General features: G+C 40.8%; 1 protein-coding gene across 2 annotated transcripts in view; it reads right to left on the minus strand.

Moving 5' to 3' along the window:
- The window catches only part of fam102bb (family with sequence similarity 102 member Bb), a 41,669-nt gene extending 35,096 nt beyond the window's left edge, over positions 1 to 6,573 (minus strand). For both annotated transcript variants that reach the window (XM_036581247.1, XM_036581246.1), the window contains exon 1: positions 6,099 to 6,573. In XM_036581247.1, the coding sequence (XP_036437140.1) occupies positions 6,099 to 6,232 (134 nt within the window). In that variant the 5' untranslated portion in view covers positions 6,233 to 6,573. The remainder of the gene's footprint in view (positions 1 to 6,098) is intronic.
- Between the last annotated feature and the right edge of the window lie 2,479 nt (positions 6,574 to 9,052).

Below are 9,052 nucleotides of genomic sequence, written 5' to 3' on the forward strand. Positions count from 1 at the left end.
AGTACAGTTCTAAAAACAAGTGATATTCTTGAAAAATAATTGTTTTATAATTGTCTTATAAACGCTAAGAGAAGGCATTTTTTCATCTATAGCTGCTTTTCTCGCATCTCTGGCAGGAAACACTGAATAATTTCTTGTAAAATGTCTCTTTATGTTCAATTTTTCACAAGTTTTTTTTTTCAATTGTTTATGAGTCGCTTCTCATTCACCAGCTTTGTATTCAAATTTTCCGTTCCACCTTAAAAGCTGCCTGAGGCGGCAGAATGTAACTGCTGCACCATTTAAGGTGGAACGGGAGAATTCGAACGAGAAGCTGACGTCAGCCACGCGACTTTTTGGTCTTTGACAGTTTCTCATTGCAGATTAATCGTATCAGGAACCAGCTGGAGTGATTATGAATGCAGATGAGTCCATTCATCTCTGTTGTTCCCCAACAAATAGTTCTCTTATGCCGGCCGCTATTATTCAGACGATTATTCAGTAATCAGTTGATGCAAATAACAGTTAATTCAAATTAAGAATATAACACGATATCTATAGGCTACATGACATAACCTTTAACCTACATGAAAAATTATACATAAAAAATAGAGAAGACTTTCTTAAGACAATATTTGGGAGCTTCTTATTCCTATGAACTTCTTAATATCTGCCTTAAGGTCCTTCAGGTGTTGTTTCTTAGAAAAGCTTTCGTAAATCCAACTCCTGATGCAATATAATGCACAATAACTGATTAATTTTACCAATTAACCAAAAAAGAAGCGCTGCACTGAGGAGTCTGCAGTCCTGACAGTCAGCACTGCTCTTCCTATCACTGCACACCTCACCACAGAGTTTAAACGTGCAGAGAAAATGAGCGAAACCGCTCCATATTTAGACTCCCTTCCCTACTTGCATGACACACTAACATCCTACATGCAAATGACCCAGTGAGCAGGTCTGAAAATAGATTAATAAATGCTTATCTATAAAATGGGCAGTCACTGAAACACGCAGGAGGAACAGCTACAAGTCCTTTTGCAGTACATTTGTCTAATCTGAATGTAGCTGCTCCACACCAGTATGTAAACGATGCTGACTGTACAGCTATACAATTAGGAAAGAACCAGACGCAAAGGCAACCAAGACCAACTGCAGACAAATCGCTGTCCAAAAGCTTAAAACACATCAAGAAGGGGTTTAAAAGTGCTTTGGAGACGCAACAGAGCCAAGTTTAAATCTCCAAGCCACATGTAATCTTCACTACTCCCAAATGGTCCTTCTGTTTGTGGAATTAACCACAGACAACAGAACAAAATCTCAATTCAACAGTTCCTGTGGATTTCAACACCGGAGCCAGTTTCTCCCTACAGTTCTCATAAAATGCATAACGGCACTGAACAAACTTTACCGATGCAGATTTAACAGTGAGCCCGATTTTCCACGTTTGGACGACAAGCCTCTGCCTGTGGATCACAGCTTTGGAAATGACTCCCTACCATTTATCAGTCAGACAACTTTCTGGGGTTTTCATAAATGTTCTCAGGTCATTTTCTGCTGGGTGAAGATGAGCACCGTCAGCTTTACTGCAGGGGAATTCCACTGATTTTTTAAATTTCTGCCTAATCAAAATGTTAAGATGTAAACAAAGTCCTTCGAAATGTTTTCATGTAAAATGGTTCAAATGTACAAATGTATTTACAGTGGTGGTGATAGGAACCATGACGCCGGGTCATGATATAGCCATTTTATTTACTATCCAAAATGACCAATAAACGTAAACAGGTCTTTTTAGTTTTAATATGTAATACGTAATATGGTAAAATAATACATCTGAAAAAAACACAACACCCCGCATGTACCACTCTGCCATGAATGGGTTTTATAAATGTTTCACATCAAAACTACTGTAAAAGAATGTCTCAGGCATCTGACATCAGACATTGTATTAGCAATCATTTCATTTCATGTAATAACCTTATTTGATGTAGCTTTCAAGAGGCGTTAAACACTTCAGATGTCTGGTTCCCATCACCTCCACTGTGAACAACTGTGACTCTTAAGTTCCTCTAGACTGGAGCGCTGCACACCGAACTACTCTAAACGACTTTGTTTACATCTTAACTTTAATTATGCAGAAATATTTTTAAAAATCTGTGGAATTTTAACATTTTTAAAGTGTTTATTAGTTGTAATGACACTGACTGGCTATTTCCAACCACTACCAGTTGGGTACTGACTGGGTACTGAATCATTTTTATAAATCGCAATTTATAGCAGTGCAATTTTCAAATTGCAGGAGCTGCAAATTTTCTTTAATTATAGCCGACACTCTTAAAATACAGTTCTTCAAGGTTCTTAAAAAGATGGTCGTTTAGTAAAGACAGTCATTCCATACAGAACCATCAACACTCAGAAACCCATTTGCATGCATAAAAAGTTCTTTGCCTGATGAAAGGTTCTTCAGATTGGAGAACGTGTTGTATGTGGTTCTGTATAGCATCAAAAAGGGTTGGTATTGTTGCTTTGTTGCTTCCTGATTCAAGCTTATAACAATAGAACAACATTTTGGTCCTATAGAGAACAAAAGGGTTCTATATAGAACCATATACAACACATTCTCCATCAATCTAAAGAACGATTTCACCATGCAAAGAACCATTTAAACATGCAAAAGGTTCTTTGAGTGTTTATGGTTCTGTATAGAACCACTGTCTACTAAAACCCCTTGAAGAACCATCTTTATTAAGCGTGTACATCAGCAAAAATGTTGTTTTAAGTTGTTTTTAAGAGGGGAAACGGAACCTAATAAGAGTTTGGGAAATGGCTGTAGGTGAGTTGGACCAATCAGAGGCAACCAAACATCCCTGTGTTGTGACATCACAACCACAGCTTACTGGCAGTTTGATGCACTACGTTCAGGGGTCGAGCCTCAAGCAGAAAAAGGTGGATGTTTTGGTCTTCTTGGCCAAAAAATCAGGCCTGCATCTCAATTTAAAATTGAATTTATTCGCATTCGCGATATTAGTCGGAAATATCGCAATTAGATATTTTCGACAAATCGTTCAGCCCTAATGTAGACTCAGATTTCTTTACAGGGGTGGTGATAGGAGCCATGATGCTGGGTCATGATGTCTACGCAAATACAGCCAATTTATTTACTATCCGAAATGACCAATGAACATACACAGGTCTTCTTAGTTTTAATATTTAATACATAATATGGTAAAATAATACATCTGAAAAAACACAATACCCTGCATGTACCACTCTGCCATTAATGGGTTTTTATAAATGTTTTACACAAAAACTGTATCTCAAATCATTTCATGTAATAACCTTAATTGATGAAGCTTTCAAGAGGCATTAAACACTTCAGATGTCTGGTTCCCATCACCTCCACTGAACAAATGTGACTCTTAAGGTCCTCTAGACCAGAGCACTGCACACCGAACTACTCTAAACGACTTTGTTTACATCTAAACTTTAATTATGCAGAAATATTTTTCATTAAATCTGTGGAATTTTAAAATGTTTAAAGTGTTTATTAGTTGTAATGACACTGACAGGCTATTTACAACTTGCATCAACCACTGCCAGTTGGGTACTGACTCACTCTTCTGCTGAGCCATGCAAAAAGGGAAAAAATAAAACACTCCCACCACTGAAATGTGCAGCGCAGGCCTCAGTAACTACACGTTACATCCGCGTCATCTACACTAGACCGCTTGCTTCATAGCTACAGTGAAAGCATCGGTCATCTCGCTGCTCAGGGATCCCCACCTACAGAACGCCAAACAGAGGGAGGACCTCAGTGACTCATCCAAGTGTGTAGTGCTGCTGGAAAACTGCTGAGTGGACTTCGCCCACGGCTGAACGAATCCTACACGCTGCTTCAGTCTGACGGTTCACTACTAGAACAAAAAAACAACCATAGTGAACAATTTGTTTACAACTTAATACCCAGTCCGAAGATAACAGCTGGTCATAATCATCTCAGATAAATGATTACACAAGAAAGAACAACTCCAGAGTAGATATCTGGTCTAAAACCTGTTTCTCTGTTTAGGGACACTGGTTTAATCACTACTGAACACTTGGTGCAGCAGGACAAGCAAAGAACGCTGAAATTCAGCTTAACACAGCGTCTATGCAACAAGTCTGTCTGTGTTCTTGGATTGCAGATCAGCGGAAACGACATTAAATTCAGTCCAATGATCTACAGCGTCCACTTTCGCAGCCAATCAATATCCCATGACACTCTATGGTCAGAAGATATTGATTTCAGGGTTAAAACAAAGACACTGAGACAAGCCACTTATTGATGGTCCTGAATGCCTTACTGGCACATACTGACAGATCTCCGGCAGATAAGGCTCGGCTATTCGAATGACCTGGAAAAAGTCAGACACCAATAAAAACATAAGTCGTCTCACATGGTCCCATACTGGTAATCCTAAAACAGAACCTTCTGTGCTGTGTGAACTGGCCTAGAGGAAAACAGCTCATTTCAGAAAGTCTTATGACCAAACCAAAACCTCCACACGTTTTAAAGCAAAGCTGCGTCTGTCCACAGATGACCGTGGTGCTGTTCTGCTTTAAATGCTCTTAGGAGAGTAGAAAGGAGTAGCTAGCTGACCCAGAAATGGCCCCACCAACTATCACTCGCCTACAGAACCGACTTTGTACCAGAGTGTGAAAAAAGCTTTTTGAGTTCTGACGAATGAGTGTGAACGTCGTGAATCGTGAGCGATTATAAAGGCTGTGTTGTGACGTTCAGGACGGAGCAACGATCGAGAAAATAAACAAAGACACCAGCATCAAAAACCGTGACAGGGTAGACCAATGAAATGAGTCGTAGGCGGAAAACGTAAGCGATGTAGAAATGTGATGATTTTAGACCAATGAAAAGAAGACGTGGGAGGAGTTGGATCAGGTCCGGCTCCACCCCTTTGGACTTGTGGTTCTGCAGCGAGTGATAGTTGGCAGAACCAGGAGTCCAAAGGGGTGGAGCCGGACCTGATCCAACTCCGCCCACGTCTTCTTTTCATTGGTCTAAAATCATCTCATCTGTACTAGGTCTTTAAATTAGTATGTGTCGCTTACGTTTTCCGCCTACGACTCATTTCATTGGTCTACCCTGTCGCGGTTTTACCTGTGGGAAACCTGCAGGTGATGCTGGTGTCTTTGTTTATTTTCTCGATCGTTGCTCCGTCCTGAACACCACAACACAGCCTTTATAATCGCTCACGATTCACAACGTTCACACTCATTCGTCAAAACAAAGTCTGTTCTGTAGGCCTACATCTCAAGTGTACTGATGATAGACGGGTTCTAGTTGAAAACGATGAACGTTTTTAAACACTAGAATGGACATATGACCGGTCAAAACAACCCACATAACTGTGTTTTATCAACTAAACCCTGGAATTTCATAATAAAAATCTTTCTAACGACTTTTTAAAATATATTTAAAAGGATTTAAGAGGTATTACTGCCACACATGACCATCAGGCTAACAAAAATGACTCAATATGCCTAAAAAAATCATATTAAATGTCATATAAGTTACCCTGATAAGCCACCTTATTAGTCAACTCATTCTACCTCGTTTCTACACTCACTGTCCATTTTATCAGCTCCACTCTAGTTCAGACCAACTAAAACACGACGTGGGGGGAGCTGGGTCAGACCCAGCCGAACCCCCTGGACTTCTGGTTCCGCAGCGAGGACAATCTCAGAAATGGGGGGGCTGGCGATCCTCATATTAACGCCTATGACTTATAAACAGCACATTATGGTTCAGACTGAGACGACCCTCCAAGAAAAGCGTGAATTTTCCACATTTCGTTGAAATGCCAGGCGAATTAACTTTAAACGAGTGGGAAGAACCCAAACTATGCTAGTGAACAGACCGAACTGTAGCTGACCCTTCGCTATAAACGCCGTTACTACTGACCCTAACGCTTAATAACGAGGTAGCGGGGTTTAGCTAAATTGTCAAGACAGTCTAGTTAACCGTGTACGAGCCAGTTTGGGGCTGAGAAACCGAGGGAATCTGTTTTTACCTCAGCCATTAGTACCAGTAACCTATGTGAGCGTAAACAGCGCATCCTCACCGGGAAGACTCCTCAGAGAAGCCGCCGTCCAGCAGCCGGACTTTGCAGAACAGCACGCCGTTGACAAAGGGGACCGAGGAGAGTTCGTCCAGCTCGAAGTCCACCTTAAACTTGAATTTCTTTTTCTTCATCATGGTTAAAGTGGTCTCGGAGCCCTCTTCACGTGTAATCGCAGCCCAACACTGTCGTCTTCAGCATCGTGTCAGACGGAAAGCGGGGGAAGACCGTGACGAGGCGTTAGCCGGTTAGCTTCTCCGCTACTGACGTGAACGGCGGTTCGCTGGATTAGACGCGTTTAAACGCTCTCAGGGGTCCAATCTGCCAGCTATTCCGCCCTCCTCCCACCCACAGTACTGACCGACCGTCGCCTGCGCTCCTTCTTATGTGGCCACGGAAGGAGGAGGGCTCTTTCTCACCGCGCTTTGTGCATAAACAAGCTTGTGTGTGCTTTATAACCATGTCATAACAAGTGGACGTTGAGAGGGAAACACCAGGGAGGCTAGAAGGAGCCAGTGCGCATGCGCCACATTGCTATACATACGTTCATACTCGCACACACACACACAAATATATGTACTCCCACTCTTAGGATAGACCAAACTCCAAAATAACAGACCCTACTGTCAGGAGGGAAATAAGCAAATAAATATAATAAATATAATTTTAATTCGTTCGTGCCGCTCATTTCCATTCGGTTTATTTGGGTTGCTTTCGAAAACGAACAGTTTCATTCACTGAAATGTACTTTAATTACGTTTTTGTCCATTTTACGTAAACAAGCCACCTGAAGAAAACACAATTCATTCGTTTGGCGTAGAAATATTCTCCGTTTAAAAGTCAAACAAACTCCAGTGGTTAATTTTATGAGTGTGTTCTATGTGGCCATCATGTGTGAAGAAATAAGGGCACTGAGAACCAAAACAGAGAGACTGGAACTGTGTCTCTGTGTTGCTCAGACCCCGGTCGTGGTATTTTCTAATCAAAGTAACACATTTTATTTGATAGATTCTTGACAATAAACCTACGGTAGAGTAGACTGAACATTTAATTTAATTTAATTTACTTTGATTTTAATGTGTACGTCATTTCCAAATGAGCAAGTATATGATATCAACATCATTATTGTCTTTCAGTTTTAAATACTTTTGCCAGCGTTTTTGTAGGTATTTGAACCTCTGTACACATTAGAAAGCGTACAGCGACCCCTGCTGGATAACTGATCATATTACACGGGCTTTAAAACTGTATAGTCGTTTAGCAGAGCTGCTCTGCTCATTTTGTCACTTCTAATCTCAAAATCAAACATCGTGTAGTAAATTTAACTATTTAACTTAAACTTACATTTTTTTTTGACTTTATTTATAGTGTTTTTTACACAACGTACGGTTTAATTATTTGTTTCTTTGCATCTTTAGTGCATAAATATCTAAATTATCAGCCAGGTCAGATAGGGTGATGTGTTTAACTGATCAGAAAAAAAGTGTTTCTGATTCTTTGAGCTTTTTTTCCCCAAATAATTAAATATATAGTAACATATCTCCAAGTGAAACAGGATCAGGGAGGGTCTCTGAGCAAGCCCAGCATTTAAACTCAGTGATGGGTGAGGTAGTGGAGGGCAGAAGGGGAGGGAATACATGATATCATTGGTTAATATTACTTTTCACCGCCCGCTGGTGCGCGGTGACGTCATAAGATCGCAGAGGGCGTTTTAAAGGCGGGGAAAATGCAGCATGGCAGCAGGGATTGCGCTTAATATGAGCAGAGACATGGAGGAAAAAAAGGCAGTTTCGGGTTTACTTTAAAAGTGATTTTTTTAACTTAAAAAATAAATAAATAAAATAAAAGAAAAGTCGGTTGGTCCATGCCTCTTTGCCAGTGAGTGTAAAAAGGCAGCAGCAGATGGCGCTGTAGTATTTCCAATGTCTGACAAAATAAAAACGCTGCAAACTCGATGAAAGACGGTCTGGCCAAACAAGGGACTGCACAACGCCAGAGGGCGCCCGCGAGCGAGTCCTCAATGAATGGGAGTGAATGGAGCTCAACGGCTGAAAACGAGAAGTTAAATAGTTTCTAGAACTTTCCTTTAATTAATTATTAATTAATTAGAAAGTAGAAGGATGTATTTCATTAAAAAAACCAAAGAAAACTCACCTGTATGTTTCCTTTTTTCTACACCAAACGGGTTTTGGGCAGCAGGAGGCGGGCTTTACTGCTACTGAGTGCTGATTGATTGGCGAGCGGAGCAGCTCATTGGCTGCTCGCGCTCACTGACGTCATGAACTCGAGTTTAAAAGCTCTTAAAAATATAACAGCGGTGTTAAAATGTTTTTATGCTGCTCTGTGTTCAGGGAATGAACGTTTTCTTTTATATTAAAATGTTGAAGCATTTATAAACTGATTTTGATCAAATGCTCCATAGTAATCCGTTCATTTTGGACTCGCTCGGGAGCGCCCTCTAGCGTTTGAGCGGTAATTCTGCTCTCTACAAGTTCTCTGGTCTGGAAAGAAAGTAGATAAGTGTCCCATTTAAATTACAACGGCAGTAAACAACAGTCTGAGACGCAGCCTCACTAAAAACGCTATTAACAAGCATAAAACGACAACAGAACATTTTCAAACGTTTATAGTACTTTCTGTAATTGTTTCTGTAATTTCACCTGTTCTAAGGTTAATATATTGCCCTGTAACTCTTATTTAAAGACAAACAAAACACACGAATAAGCAAAATTGTAGTGTGTGTGTGTGTGTGTGTGTGTGTGTGAGATCCCCCGTTGCCTCCCACCATTTGTCCCCACCAATCCCTCCATCCTGCCTTCCTCTCTCTCCTTCACTCAGCCTGTTTTCCTCCTCTCTGCGTCCACCTGCTTCTTCTCCACTTCATCTCTCAGCTTCACTCCCACCAGCAGTTTCAATGACTGGAGCCCGAGACCAAAACAGCCTCCAGACCCGTTTAA

The sequence above is a fragment of the Colossoma macropomum genome, unplaced genomic scaffold (genome assembly GCF_904425465.1).
Source record: "Colossoma macropomum unplaced genomic scaffold, Colossoma_macropomum, whole genome shotgun sequence".
Lineage (NCBI taxonomy): Eukaryota > Metazoa > Chordata > Actinopteri > Characiformes > Serrasalmidae > Colossoma > Colossoma macropomum.